Source organism: Salmo salar, chromosome 01 (genome assembly GCF_965601325.2).
Source record: "Salmo salar chromosome 01, fSalSal1, whole genome shotgun sequence".
Classification (NCBI taxonomy): domain Eukaryota; kingdom Metazoa; phylum Chordata; class Actinopteri; order Salmoniformes; family Salmonidae; genus Salmo; species Salmo salar.
In genome coordinates this window covers 168,145,102-168,159,743 of record NC_138291.1, presented here as the reverse complement: position 1 = coordinate 168,159,743, position 14,642 = coordinate 168,145,102, and the positions used below count along the sequence as shown (strand labels likewise).

General features: G+C 41.1%; 1 protein-coding gene across 1 annotated transcript; it reads left to right on the top strand.

Annotated features, from left to right (window-relative positions):
* The first annotated feature begins 6,788 nt into the window (after positions 1–6,788).
* On the top strand, positions 6,789–13,155 carry ptges (prostaglandin E synthase). The gene is made up of 3 exons (XM_014141285.3): positions 6,789–7,127; positions 7,272–7,354; positions 11,122–13,155. Exons 1-3 carry the CDS (start codon positions 7,020–7,022, stop codon positions 11,369–11,371), a joined length of 441 nt encoding a protein of 146 aa, XP_013996760.1. The 5' UTR covers positions 6,789–7,019; the 3' UTR covers positions 11,372–13,155.
* The last annotated feature ends 1,487 nt before the right edge of the window (positions 13,156–14,642 follow it).

Below are 14,642 nucleotides of genomic sequence, written 5' to 3'. Positions count from 1 at the left end.
CTGGAAAAGATTGAAAACACTTATGGTGTTTTGAGTCCAATGTAGTGCAGAATGTGTGTTGTTTCCTCTCTCTAAAGCTACTTAACACTGATGGTGTTTTGAATCCTGTCTTGTGCAGAATTAGTTCCCTACTTTTGGAGTTTCCAAATACTGTAAATGAAAGCCCCCCCGTTATTGTATATTCCATGTTCTTGTATGATGTTTATAAACTCCTCATTGGTCATTCCAAAAGGTCAAATGTACAGTATTCTCAAACAAAGGACAAGAAAATATAGTTGTGTGAAAGCACAAATGAATCATTTCGTCCAAGATTACTTTTAAAAGACAGGATTTAGAAGCTTAATGACAAAACATGAACAAGTTTTTCACGTGTATACTGAGTTCAAAGAACTAAGTTAATTATCATTAATATTCTTCAAAAATCAACAAATATTGCATTTATATTTCACATTCATGAAAAATAAATGCAGGCAATGACTGCTAATGTTAGCAGTAGAACTTCTACAAACTTCAGCCCAGGGCTCAATATGATCTACCAGTCATCCATTATGCTAATACATTTAAACTGTGTCTTTATATTCAGATGATGCCATGAAAGGTTGCTCAGATGGATTGAATCACAGTATTGTTGAGTTAGATGATATTGACAGTTCAGGTGGCATTAGTCTGATTCTTGTCTTGATTGGATTTGGTTAGGATTGGCCAGCCGGTGGGTAACGTAGTATGTATGCATGTTTTTGTTGCAGGGAGACAGACATATAGCAAGCAATAATGATAGTACATGAGTGCATAATTAAATTATCATCAAATGCTATAATATTAAGGAAAACCCAGCCTAGAGCTGCCCAGTGACGCAAACCTACCAGACGAGCTAAATGCCTTCTATGCTCGCTTAAAGGCAAGCAACACTGAACCATGCATGACAGCATCAGCTGTTCCGGACAATTGTGTGATCACACTCTCCATAGCCGATGTAAGACCTTTAAACAGGTCAATATTAACAAGGCCGCAGGGCCAGACGGATTACCAGGACGCACATTCAGAGCATGCGCTGACCAGCTGGAAAGTGTCTTCACTGACATTTTCAACCTCTCCCTGACCGAGTCTGTAATACCAACATGTTCCAAGCAGACCACCATAGTCCCTATGCCCAAGGACGCCAAGGTAACCTGTCTAAATCACTACCGCCTCGTACCCCTGCACATAGACTCGGTACTGGTACTCCTTGTATATACAGTCATAGCTGTGGGAAGTAGGGGTACTGAGGGTGCTGCATCACCCCCTGAAAAATACCATAATAGAAATCTTTAAAAAATACCACAAAAGTAGTGCACTGAGCCTTTACAAGTCCTGTATTAGCGGACTGATATAGCCATCTGTAGGGTGGCAACCAGTCTGTAGCGCTGCAAAAAATTCAGCACCACCTGTGTTTGAAATTAACTGCTGGACTGAGGGAGTTTACAGATAATTGCATGTATGGGGTACAGAGATTATGTATTCATTCAAAAATCATGTTAAACTCTTATTGGACACAGAGTGAATCCTTAACAACTTATGTGACTTGTTAAGCACATTTTTACTCCTGAACTTATTTAGGCTTGCCATAACAATGGGGTGAATACTTAGACTAAAGACATTTCTGGTTTAATTTTTTATTAATTTAATTTGCTAAATTTTAAAAACAAACATTCCATTTTGACATTATGGGTTATAATTTGTAGGCCAGTGACATATCTAAATTGTAACAATTTTAAATTCAGGATATAACAACCCAATTTGGAAGAAAAAAACAAGTCAAGTGTTCTGAAGGCACCGTAGCCTCGTTATTGTTATTTTATATTTGTTACCATTTCCTTTATTAAAAAACATTTGACGTTTTTTTACTTTGACTCTGCATTGTTGGGAATGTAAGTAAGCATTTCAAAGTAGTCTGCACTTGTATTCGACGCATAAAATGTTATTTTATTTGAAAACTAATCAATTAATCAAAATGGCTGTTTGATTTATTCTATTAGCATTGTTCTTATTGAGTGAATTCCTTTTCTGTTTCCTTCAGTGTCAAAGGGAAAGGGGGAATACCTAGTCAGTTGTACAACTGAATGCATTCAACTGAAATGTGTCATCCGCATTTAACCCAACCCCTCTGAATCAGAGAGGTGCGGGGCTGCCATAATCAACATCCACGTCGTCGACGCCCGGTGAACAGTGGGTTAATTGCCTCGCTCAGGGGCACAACGACAGATTTGTACCTTGTCAGTTCGGGGATTCGATCCAGCAACCGTTCAGTTACTGGCCCAACGCTTTTACCCTCCAGCATAACATTTTCTACTCACGTTTTCCTTGACACATAATTTCATGGTCAGTGCTATCCGAGATCCTTTTCTACGTCCCTACCCTATACCCTAACCTTAACTATTTTCAATTTAAACTTCAATGGGGTAGGGCCATCCCAAGGATACCAGATAGCACGGATCCATAGTTTCTTTGATTATTTTGGATAGTTTTGTCTGTGCGTTTGGTGTGCTCTCACCTGTCCGAATTTGTGAAGGACCCGAATACAGGGGAGGTGCCTGCAAACTTGCCTGTTTTTATACTTGACCATAGAGTTTGCTAGAAGGCGTACCTACCACGAATGCCTTCTCTCCACCTCCAGGCTGCAGACCAGGTGAATTCTGAACAGTACGGCAGCACATTGTTCAAAGTACAGATTTTGCTTCTGATATTGGGGCCCAAGTTCCTCACATGGTTCCTGGCTGTGTGGTTGAGTGGGTCAAATTCCAAAGAAACGACTCCCATCTTACTGCCCCAGCAGTTCATGGTTTATTTCCCACTTCCACCTTTCCAACTTTCACTCCTTCTCTGTCTCCTCCTGTTTTTAATAAGCAAAGCACAGAAAAAATGAAGTATTATCTAGAGGGCCTATTCAGACTTAAGATAACCCACTGGGCACAGATGTCTATTAAACACTGGTTTAATGTCATTTCATTGAAATGACGTGAAAACAACATTGATTAAAACAGTGTGTACCAAGTGGGAAGTTGATCTAAGATGAACTTAAGTCCATGTTTTGAGTCCATGTTAAGTCTACTTATCTCAACTTTGAATCGGGCCCCATGTGCTCAGCATAACCATTTAGTCCTGAAGACTGGCAGAGTGCACTAAGGCAGTCTTTTGACAAGCAGGAGACCCTTGTTCACATCCACCCTCTGTCCTTCTCACATGAATACCAGTGATGAAGGCCCACTTTACACGTTACCTCTTGTTACATCTGCTATCTTACATAGCCCCAAACATTTGGATTTAACAGTTGTACATTATTTATGATGTCACAATGGGCCTGGCAACTGTAGCCTGTAATAAGTGCCAAAGTCTACCCTAGGGGAAAAAAACCATCCAGTGTTTTCTTTCAAATGTTAATAAAAATATCTACTGAAAATCAGCATCAATCAATATTTATGCTATAAAGCATTTTATTGAATTAGAGAGACAGGCCATTATACATTGTTTTTGTATTTTGATGCTGTCTTTTACATGCACTGAAACATTGAAATGTGTTTTCATAAACCTCTCTTAAAAACAGAATGATTCAGAATGAAGAACCACTTTGGGTGTTTCAGAGTACTTCCATTCTGTTTTGAAATCCATTCAGTGTATCAGAACACTTCCATTGGGTTTAGATTCAAACACCAGATTTCAGCTTAGGTACACTACTTCTCATGGTTTCACTACACAATGATGGTGTTTTGAGTCTTTCTATTTTAATAGTGAAGGACCTTAGGGCCCTTTATGGCAGGAGAAACAGTCACCATTAAATGCAACAAGTTATTCTGCCAAACGTCAATTAGAGAGCTATGGTGTTGACAAGTTTGACATTTCTGGTAAACACCAGTCTATTAACACTGACATAATTTGGATGTCTGCATTGTGATGATTGTACACACGGCTGTGTTAGTGTTATGATGTGTATTTTGTATATTTCTGTCAGGGTCTCTGAGAAGGATATAGAGACCTCTCTCTCATTGTCAACCCAGGGTTTTCGGGGGCCACTTTAGCTCATCCTGAACAGATTTTCTGGCACAGCGCTCCATAGCACCATGAAGTTGCTGGTTCAAGTCCCGCTCCTGCTGTTTTTCCGCCCTCATTTGCTACTAACAAAGGTTATGTCCAGCAGAGATAAGCCCAGTGGTGGACTGGGAAGGCACAGCCACACCAGCCCAGTACTGCTGTACCATACCAGCACCCCATCATGAGCTTACTTCAACTGTCCTACCCTAGATTATTTTACTCCAGTGTTTGTAAACAATGTCAGTGTAAACAAACACTGTATATAGCCTCAAAACATAGCTAGAGTCCTTAATTGAAACAATAACAAAGTGGTCAACCCACCTGCGTTTTGGTAAACAGTTGAGGGATGGGCCTGGAAAAATGTAACCACTTTCAGACACATAGACAGAGCTATGGATGCAAAGACTGACCATCCATGATATCAAAATTATTTAACTATGTTTTGAAGCTATACAGTCTTTGTTAACATTTTCATTGTTTACAAACATGGGAGTAAAACAAGCTTATATTTTGGGCTCTGATGGGGTAGGACAGTTGAACTAAGCTCATGAGGCATTTATAAGGTATATTCTTCAAAGAATCAATATGTATATCAATAAGTCCAAAACTGGATGTAACAATTGCAGATTGCCCTTTTAAACTCTCTGTCACCTTCTCTGGTCCTCATCATCCTGATTTTACTGGGCTCATTTAACTCATTTAGCCTATCAAAGACTAGTTTGTTCTTGATTAGTCTTTCACATTTATTGAATTCATTATAGATCAGGCAGCCCCCACGTTTCGCTGCTTCCTTTTTAAAGGGCTGCCGAAAAAACATCCCTTAGTCCTTATCCCAGGTGCCTATCCCGGCGACAGTAGGCCTAGCTATCCAGTACTATTCAATTATAAATCCGTCCCTCATTAGAAGGAAACAGTGGCAATTTTAGCATGTAAATCTTGGGGCAAACTAAAAATATATATTTTTAGATGCATGCCAGCAAAGCCACAACACAACACTTAACAATAGATTAATTGCACTATAACGGTGACAAACGGGGCCCACAAACTATCAGGGCCTACATAAAGCTTTCCCAACAGCAGAGTCCCAACACCTTACCACTGCTACACCTGGCTATCAGCGGAGCCTTGTCTGGCAGCGAAACAGTTCATTCAGCATCATTTACTGCCTTTCAAAAAAACATAGCTGATATGGCTGACTTGCTTAAACAAATGTGGTTTCTAGTGACAATTGAGATGTACAAACTATGGCATAAGGGGACGACGAGCAGATCATTTAGAGTAAGACATTAACGAGCGAGCTAGGACAGATATAGTTAATATAACTATTTGTTCAGCACTTTTGAAATGTACAGCGACAGAATTCAGAACATAGGCCGTTCTTACAGTATTCTCCCTGTACACCAAGTCAGAACCATAGGATAAATAAAAGGGGCACATAAGCAGACAATGAAAGCTCTTAAAATATTTGATGATTGCATTTCTCTAAAACAGGCTAAAGGCTACATGTGCACCACCGAATCAGAACAGTAGGCTAAGTTATGAGGGGGAAAGGGACCAAATTATTAGGGTGAGGCACATGGGATACTAACAGCTTGCTACACAACATACACTTAGTATTACTTTGCTTGAATTTTCGAGCTCTACCCTTAGATTTGGCGGTGACGTAGTGTCCCCATTAGTGACAGAAGACTGAGCCAATCAAGGTGTAACGAGAGAACATTACCAACCCCTACGTCCCTCTTTTCCGCTGACTGCCCCACCACCACAGAAAGCACTGAGCCAGGCAGAAACACCAGCATTTTGGAGCTGCTTTACTAAAGAAAGCAAAAAGAGACTAAGTTTGTATGAGGCTTTAATAACTCAATGATATTTCTATTGTTTGCAAACTGATATGTGACACATATTAATGTCAAAATAACATGCAAAAAAAGGCAACTACAAAGGTAGGGCTCAAAACACTGAATGACGGGTAGCCACTGGAAGGAAATAATGAAAATCAGCAGCAGTGATGTAGTCATGTTTTAAACTCTGATATCTGAGTAACGACTTAATTGACTGTAATAATAGAGCTAAAATAAATCGATGGAGAAGTTTTTCTACAGGAGAGAGGAGCGCAGCTCTCATTCCTCAGACTCTCTTTGAAGCTCGGCGCGCACACCTCCTTTTGGACACGCTCCACACAACCTGCAGCATTTAAAACATCCCGAACGCAAGCATTCTGAAAATTCCATGCGAAAAGCCCTGTTCAAACATCCTGCTGACTTCGCAAACCAAAGCGTGTGTGTTTTGTTCCTGATGTAACGCATGGTTAAGAGCAGTGGTGTAAAGTACTTGAGTAAAAATATGTATAGCTGGTACTGACATGCGTCCTTTGTCCTGATCTTGATGCCCACATTTTTAGACAGCTGTCGACAATTAAAAGACGCATGATCCGCTTGACCACCTCCGGAGGTAGTTAGGGACCCATTAATATCTGGATATCAATCATGTGTAAACAGATCTGGATGGTCAAACCATTAAAAAAAATTATAATGCAGGCCTAAATAATCACTGACAGGTAGTAGCATTGACTTATGGCATCAGTAATTGTATTAAAATAAATGAATTCATATCATTGTTTTATAATATCAGTCAAACATATTGCAGTGTGGAGACGGTGGGCAGGTACGATACACATTTGAATAGAATGTGTAGGTGTTACAAACCTTGATCATATAGTGATTGGACCACATTGATCAGATCACAAAACCCACAGGGTGTATAAACGTGGCTAGAGGGAGAGACAGAGAACGAGAGAGAGAGAGGCACCAGACCAGCCCCTCCAAAATGTTCGTCAGTGAAAGTGTTGAGTCCTGGGGCTCCATACTTTCCAGTTAGACTCCGTGTGAGCACGAGCAACTCTCCAACCGCAGAAGACGATACCACAGCAGTACTTCACCTCATACCAAACAATCATGTTGGAGAACGAGGCTTTTTCCTGTTTTGTTTTCTATAGTGTTCTCCTGGTCATCAAAATGTACATCATAGCAATCATCACTGGACAAGTCAGGCTTCGTAAAAAGGTAAGCTACTTCGCAGTTAACAGTTTATTAGGCTAGTTCGGTATTTGATCTATGGTTTGAATACATCTTAGTTACAAAAGTAAAGTACGGCGCTGTATAAACGTTGTTCAGGGTTTTTGTGAATGATCTCTCTCTCCTGGGAAGGCTTTCGCTAACCCAGAGGATGCGCAGAGACACGGCGGCGTCCAGTACTACAGAGAAGATCCGGACGTAGAACGGTGCCGAAGGTGAGAAGAGCGATTACTGTTCTCAGATTTGATTGTAGCCTAGCCCTAGCCTATTGACATCGGTGGTAGCAATATAATGTTCAACAGTAGTGGAGACCGGGTTGGTTGTCACACTTTTTTTGTGTATTTCTCAGCACCAGTAACTTTCAATACTTGTGGGGACTCATTTTATCCTCATGTCTTATTCCAACATGGAGTTATAAGCAATCAAACACACTCTGTCCACTTGTGACAACCAGCCCCATCCTGGGTTGGATGTCACACACAGTATGGGGTTGGTTGTCACACACAGTATGGGGTTGGTTGTCACACACAGTATGGGGTTGGTTGTCACACACAGTATGGGGTTGGTTGTCACACACAGTATGGGGTTGGTTGTCACACACAGTATGGGGTTGGTTGTCACAATGTTTGCAAGTAAGGTATTTCTCTTGTAACAGGAAATTAAGCAATATAGAAAACAGTCTTAGCAATAGCTTTTCTTTAATCAAACTATATTCCTAACAAAATTCAGCATTTTAATGCCTTGAGAATAACATGACATTTTGACTAAATATGTGTGTGTGTGCTGTTTGTGTGTGAGAGAGGCATCGAAGGGAGCTCTTATTAGCACAAGCACAAAGAGCGTGGGATTTATTGTATACTGGCAGTGGCAATGTTGATAGTGACAACCAACCCCACATTCCATGTGACAACCAAACATGTAAATGGAGAATTTTACCTGGAGCTGGTTGAACTCTTTAGAGATCATTTGTGGCACTTTCATTTTTATTTCACTGACGTTTGTTATCCATCCTGGGGCCGGGGATATGGTTCAGTGTCTGTGTTGTTTTAACTAGACAGGAAATGATCCACGACAGCAGAAAAAAACTATTTTTCTAGTGAACACTGAGAACTTTCCGACTCATTGATGATGTAAAATGTGATGAGCTGAGCAGGCATTCATGCACTGATTCACAATACAATGGAATGCTCTGTGACTGGCATCAATTAGGTCCAATTAAGATTCTCCAAGAACAGCATTAAATCCCCCTGTCGATCTCCATGCCCCCGCGGAAATATAATTAGCATAATCAATAAATCCCCATAACAATCTGTCAGTTTAAGCTAGAGATGTAATTTCCACATCTGTGGTTAAAGGTGACAGAGGTAGAGCGCTGCTTGTCAGACCATGAGACATTCTGAAAATCGGTCTTCTCACAAAATCATCTGTAGTGTCCGAACGGTTTTGCTTACAAACTATTATGACCCCTCTATGGAAAGATGAGACTCTCAATGATGTTCTCCGTTTTGCTCAACGACCTCCACAAGTCTCAGGAGACTCGTCTGAAGTCGGTACAGCCGATCTGCCAACTTCTGTCCGTAGCGTCCAAACCGTTTGGGCTACATACACACTAATGTGACTCTGCGCAAAGGCGAGACTCTCACAAACAGAGAGTCTCATGTTGGTTGTTTTGATCTAGGACGTCCACAGCCCTCACAAGACTCGTCTGAAGGTCACCCAAATTAATGGCATTATATATGGAGACTGTTTAATGGCAAGAATATGGAGTTAAATACATAAAATAAAGATCAGGAAAGATTTATTTTATCTCTCAGATATAGGACAGACACTTCAGAACAAACTTCCTTTTGATATTTTTTGGGGAGTATCTGTTGTTCCATGCGTTTGTATGGGCTAGTAACAGTAAGGCCCAATTGTTATTTTTATTTCATCAAATAATGTTTTAATATTTTTGTTTTATGGGGTCTTAAAATTCAAAATTAAATAGCTAAATGATCCTTGGTATGACCTTCTTAAAACAATTCCATATAGCTTAGTATAAATATTGATCTAACGTGGACAGATTTGGGCGGAGTAAACCCTCTTGCTTCGCCTTTTCCTCTCTGGTCTCAGTCTGTACTCCTATCAATCTGAAACTCCTAACAACTCTGCCAAAATAATCAAACACTCAAGGGTCTATTCTATTTAGATTACACCATGGGAGTTTTCCATGTCTTGATGTTGATTGGTTGGAGTGGTACTTGATGCGAAGAGGTGGTTCAGAGAATCACCAGGAGCAAGTGCGACATCATTGATGTATACAGAGAAGAGAGCCGGCCCGAGAATTGAACCCTGTGGCACCCCCATAGAGACTGCCAGAGGTCAGGACAACAGGCCCTCCGATTTGACACACTGAACTGTATCAGAGAAGTAGTTGGTGAACCAGGCGAGGCAGTCATTTGAGAATGTGGTGATTGACAGAGTCGAAAGCCTTGGCCAGGTCGATGAATACGGCAGCACAGTATTGTCTCTTATCGATAGCGGTTATCGTTTAGGACCTTGAGCGTGGCTGAGGTGCACCCATGACCAGCTCTGAAACCAGATTGCATAGCGGAGAAGTTTTGGTGGGATTCTAAATGGTTGGTAATCTGTTTGTTAACTTGGCTTTCGAAGACCTTAGAAAGGCAGGGTAGGATAGATATAGGTCTGTAGCAGTTTGGGTCTAGAGTGCCTCCCCCTTTGAAGAGGGGGATGATCGCGGCAGCTTTCCAATCTTTGGGGATCTCAGACGATACGAAAGAGAGGTTGAACAGGCTAGTAATAGGGGTTGCAACAATTTCGGCAGATAATTTTAGAAAGAGAGGGTCCAGATTGTCTAGCCCGGCTGATTTGTTGGGGTCCAGATTTTGCAGCTCTTTCAGAACATCAGCTATCTGGATTTGGGTGAAGGAGAAATGGGGGAGGCTTGGGCGAGTTGCTATGGGGGGTGCCGGGCAGTTGACCGGGGTAGGGGTAGCCAGGTGGAAAGCATGGCCAGCCGTAGAAAAATGCTTTTATAGTGGATTTATCGGTGGTGACAGTGTTTCCTATCCTCAGTGCAGTGGGCAGCTGGGAGGAGGTGCTCTTATTCTCCATGGACTTTAGTGTCCCAGAACTTTTTGGAGTTTGTGCTACAGGATGCAAATTTCTGTTTGGAAAAGCTAGCCTTAACAAAGCAAGATTAATAACATGCTGCAATTCTCAGAGATTACATACAGCCATCCTCTTCCTTTTTCTCAGCACATCTGATTTCATTGGAATGTCTAAATGGTGTCTGAAGAAAAGTCATACTATTGAGTCACTACAACTGTTTTGGCCTTTTTAAGGATGATTGATAATCCATGGTTTGGGTTTTACGACTGACTCAGACAGCTGCTGAAAAGCCCATGCATACATTGCGACATTCTATAGGTCTATTTAGAGACAGAGACTGGAATCCCTGAGAGGAATTTTCTCTTAAGTGATAGTCAGAAGAGAGGAAGTGATTCACTTAAAGAAATAAACCTGAATAAGCATCTACGCACAGACTTGTAATGGAGGGTTTCCACGCTCAACAAACCTGTGTGTTTGTACTCCCCTTGATCATGGAGGCATTTCCTTCTGTTACTCAGTAGGCTAAACCCCTCCCTTATGTTGGCTAATGGAGAAAGTTGCATGTGTGTGGAGTAATCACAGCGGAAGTGGGTTTTTGCACTGCTTGGGTCAGTGCCAGACGGCTGAGTCAGACGACCATACCGTAAGCTCCAGGAATGACCTTCTGATTCAAAACAGATGTGTGAGCGTGGAGAGCTGTTGTGTGTATTCAAGTTATTCTTGTCAACTTGTTGAGTCAGTGCGAACAGCTTAGTTATTCATGTAAAATCCATACATCCTTGATAATAAATATGACTATTTCTAATCAATTAATGTAAAATAAATATACATCTAAAACATGAAATGTAATATTCTCTCTCGTGTGTTTCAGGGCTCACCGTAACGACATGGAGAATATCTTCCCTTTCCTGTTCCTGGGGGCTGTGTACTCCCTGATTGGCCCGTCGCTTGCCGTGGCCCGCGCTCACTTCCTGGTCTTCTTCCTGTTCCGCGTGCTCCATACAGTGGCCTACCTGTGTGTCCTGCGGGCGCCCACACGCTCCCTGGCCTATGTCGTCGCCCAAGTGCCCTGCGTCTCCATGGCCGTGCAGGTCCTCGCGGCGGTGGCCTCCTCGTGGTAGTTGTGGTGTTCTGGATCTATCTGTGACCGCTTCAATCTGTGACCGATCCCAGCCTGTGAGATCAGCGGTAGAGGATACTGCAAGTAATGCTTTTCATACAAGGGAAATCCTCAAGACTATATCGCCATCAATGCTACCATAGCAGTTTGTGGCTCTCGGCTGTAAAACAGCAATAATCTATTCTATAAAGTGTGTACTCTGAAATGAAGTCAGTGTTGTGCTCTAGCAAGCACATCCTCCTGCAGTACTGTATGTTTGCTATGCAATGTTGAAGTCAATTGCCTCACCTCTTGATAGTCTAGTGGACTCTACTCTCTGAAGTTAAAGGTTTTAATTAGTAAACATTGAACCTTTTAACCAGTTAATTGTGTTGTCATGTTGTTTTTGTATACACAAGTTGTTGCTTGTTTATGTCTTTTTCATTCTCTATTTCCTGTTATAAACTGGGTGGTTTGAGCTCTGAATGCTGATTGGCTGACAGCTGTGTTATTTTTACTGCTCTAATTACGTTGGTAACCAGTTTCTAATAGAAATAAGGCACCTCAGGTGTTTGTGGTATATTGCCAGTATACCACGGCTAAGGGCTGTATCCAGGTACTCCACATTGCGTCGTGCATAAGAACAGCCCTTAGCCATGGTATATTGGCCCAATACCACACCCCCTTGTGCCTTATTGCTTAATTATACTTAACCCTGATTGGCTCCAGGGGTGCTGTACTACAATGGCTGACCCTGTAAAACAAGACATTTCACTGCACCTATTTTATTCCACTGGGAGCTATTTTAGTAGGACATGTCTTGGATATAATGACCTTTTAGCTGAAACCAGCTTGATCCAGTCTTAGAGGTTGAACTGAAGAGCAGGCATGTGCCATTCTAAGGAAAGTTTCCAGTGTGGGGGTTCACTGTGTTCGTTTATCTAGCATTGGCCACCATGGCATCACATGATGGGGGATGATGACTACAGAGACATCAGGTCTACCACAGCTGTCTCCCTGGCTACCGATGAGGCCAAGAGTTTTTCCTGATCACAGAATTTGACTACAGCCCATAGTTTTTCCTGGTCTCGTCCTGAACCTAGATAGGAGCTATGACTGCTGAATGATCCATAATCATAACATCTATTTTATCGTCCACCTCTGTTTCTTTAGCCTGGTTCTAGATCAAAATTGGCAAGACAGGCTATGGGTTTCTTCAGTATTGTCCATGTATAACCAATGGGTGGTTTGTTGATGAATGGTCCTCTACTGTGTTGTCTTCTACACTGCAGCCACTAGAGGCTTGCTAGAGCAGAAGTTGGCATTGTGAAACCTATGTGTGTCAACTGGGCGTCATTACTGGACAGTTATTGCACATTTCCAAGTTACTGCAACACAATTCCAAGTTACTGCAACACAGTTCCAAAGTCTTTGTTTGACCTAATACAGTGCTATTTCTCTGTAAACAAATTAACAAGACTTTCAGCATGCTTATAGAGAAGGTCACTCCACATGTACCGCACTGACACAACTGACTGATGAGCTGTTCTTGTCTATTAATGTTCTGTATTATGTCATGTTTCGTGTTGACTGCTTCACAGTTCCAAGTTACTGCTTCACAGTTCCAAGTTACTGCTTCACAGTTCCAAGTTACTGCATTTTTCCTAGTTACAGTTCCAAGTTACTGTATTACTTTATTTTTTACTCTGTTATTCTAAGTGCATTGAAAAGAATGGGAATCTTGTTGAATGTACAAATGGATGTGTATGGAGTGCCATGAGACAGTAAAGCGAGTTCTTTAATGAATTCACTTTGTCTTGCCTTGTTCTTTTATTGGGTGTTCATTGGGGAAATTACATTCAATGTTTGTCTAAGGAATCAAGCTAAAGTCGAGTTTGATGCTTAGATATGAAGAGTTTAGTTCCAAAACACTATATCCACACATTTTTTACATTTGTGTTTTTTTCATCAGAAATGATTGCTTACCGTTCTCAGATTTTTAATTCATAAATTTCAAATAAAATCAAATTTTGTCACATGTGCCGAAAACAACAGGTGTGGGCCTTACAGTGAAATGCTTACTTTACAAGCCCTTAACCAACAATGCTTTAAGAAGTGTTAAGAAAAATAAGTGTTAAGTAAAAAATAGATAAGTAAAAAAAATTGAAATGAAAAGTAACAAATAATTAAACAGCAGCAGTAAAATAACAATAGCGAGGCTATATACAGGGGGTACCGGTACAGAGTCAATGTGCGGAGGCACCAGTTAGTCGAGGTAATTGAAGTAATATGTACATGTAGGTAGAGTTAAAGTGACTATACATAGATAATAAACAGAGAGTAGCAGCAGTGTAAAAGAGGGGTCTGGGTAGCCCTTTGATTAGCTGTTCAGGAGTCTTATGGCTTGGGGGTAGAAGCTGTTAACCTGTTAGGGATAGGGGGCAGTATTTGCACGGCCGGATAAAAAACGTACCCGATTTAATCTGGTTACTACTCCTGCCCAGTAACAAGAATATGCATATAATTAGTAGATTTGGATAGAAAACACTCTAAAGTTTCTAAAACTGTTTGAATGGTGTCTGTGAGTATAACAGAAATCATATGGCAGTCAAAACCCTGAGACAAATCCTAACAGGAAGTGGAAATCTGATGTGTGGAATCACTTCAAAGCCTTTGCCATTGAAACACACAGGGACTTATTACATTTAACATTTACATTTAAGTCATTTAGCAGACGCTCTTATCCAAATTGGTGCATATTTGTAATCATTTAGCACTTCCTAAGGCTTCCACTAGATGTCAACAGTCTTTACAAAGTGGTTTGAGTCTTCTATGGTAGAAACTGACCCAAAGAGAGGCTTGGGAAGTTGGTCACAGGGGGAGGGCCATTAGTACTATGACGCGGGTGCCCAAGGGAACCCTTTTGTTCCCGAAACGGTTAGTAAGACAATGCAATCGTCCGCCTTGAATATTATTGAAGCTCTGGTTGAAAAAGGCCCTAAAAATGTATGTTATACAACGTTTGACATGTTTGAACGAACGTAAATATATTTTTTTGCACATTCGTGACGACAAGTCCCGCGCGCTTCAGTACATTATGAGTAGCCTTCGGAACGCGCTAACAAGATGGAACTATTGGGTCTTAAATTACTAACTTTTTTGAACAAAACTTCATTTGTTGTGGACCTGGGATTCCTGGAAGTGCCTTCTGATGAAGATAATCAAAGGTAAGGGAATATTTACAATAGTATATTTGATTTTAGATGGTTCCAAGATGGCGCTAACATGTATCG

What these genes read in the sequence shown, in the direction of transcription:
- ptges (XM_014141285.3), top strand. Translation starts at nt 7,020, where the DNA reads ATGTTGGAGAACGAGGCTTTTTCCTGTTTTGTTTTCTATAGTGTTCTC. An exon ending in AAGTCAGGCTTCGTAAAAAG is followed by an intron (nt 7,128 to 7,271) that starts GTAAGCTACTTC and finishes TCTCCTGGGAAG; the next exon opens with GCTTTCGCTAACCCAGAGGA. An exon ending in GACGTAGAACGGTGCCGAAG is followed by an intron (nt 7,355 to 11,121) that starts GTGAGAAGAGCG and finishes CGTGTGTTTCAG; the next exon opens with GGCTCACCGTAACGACATGG.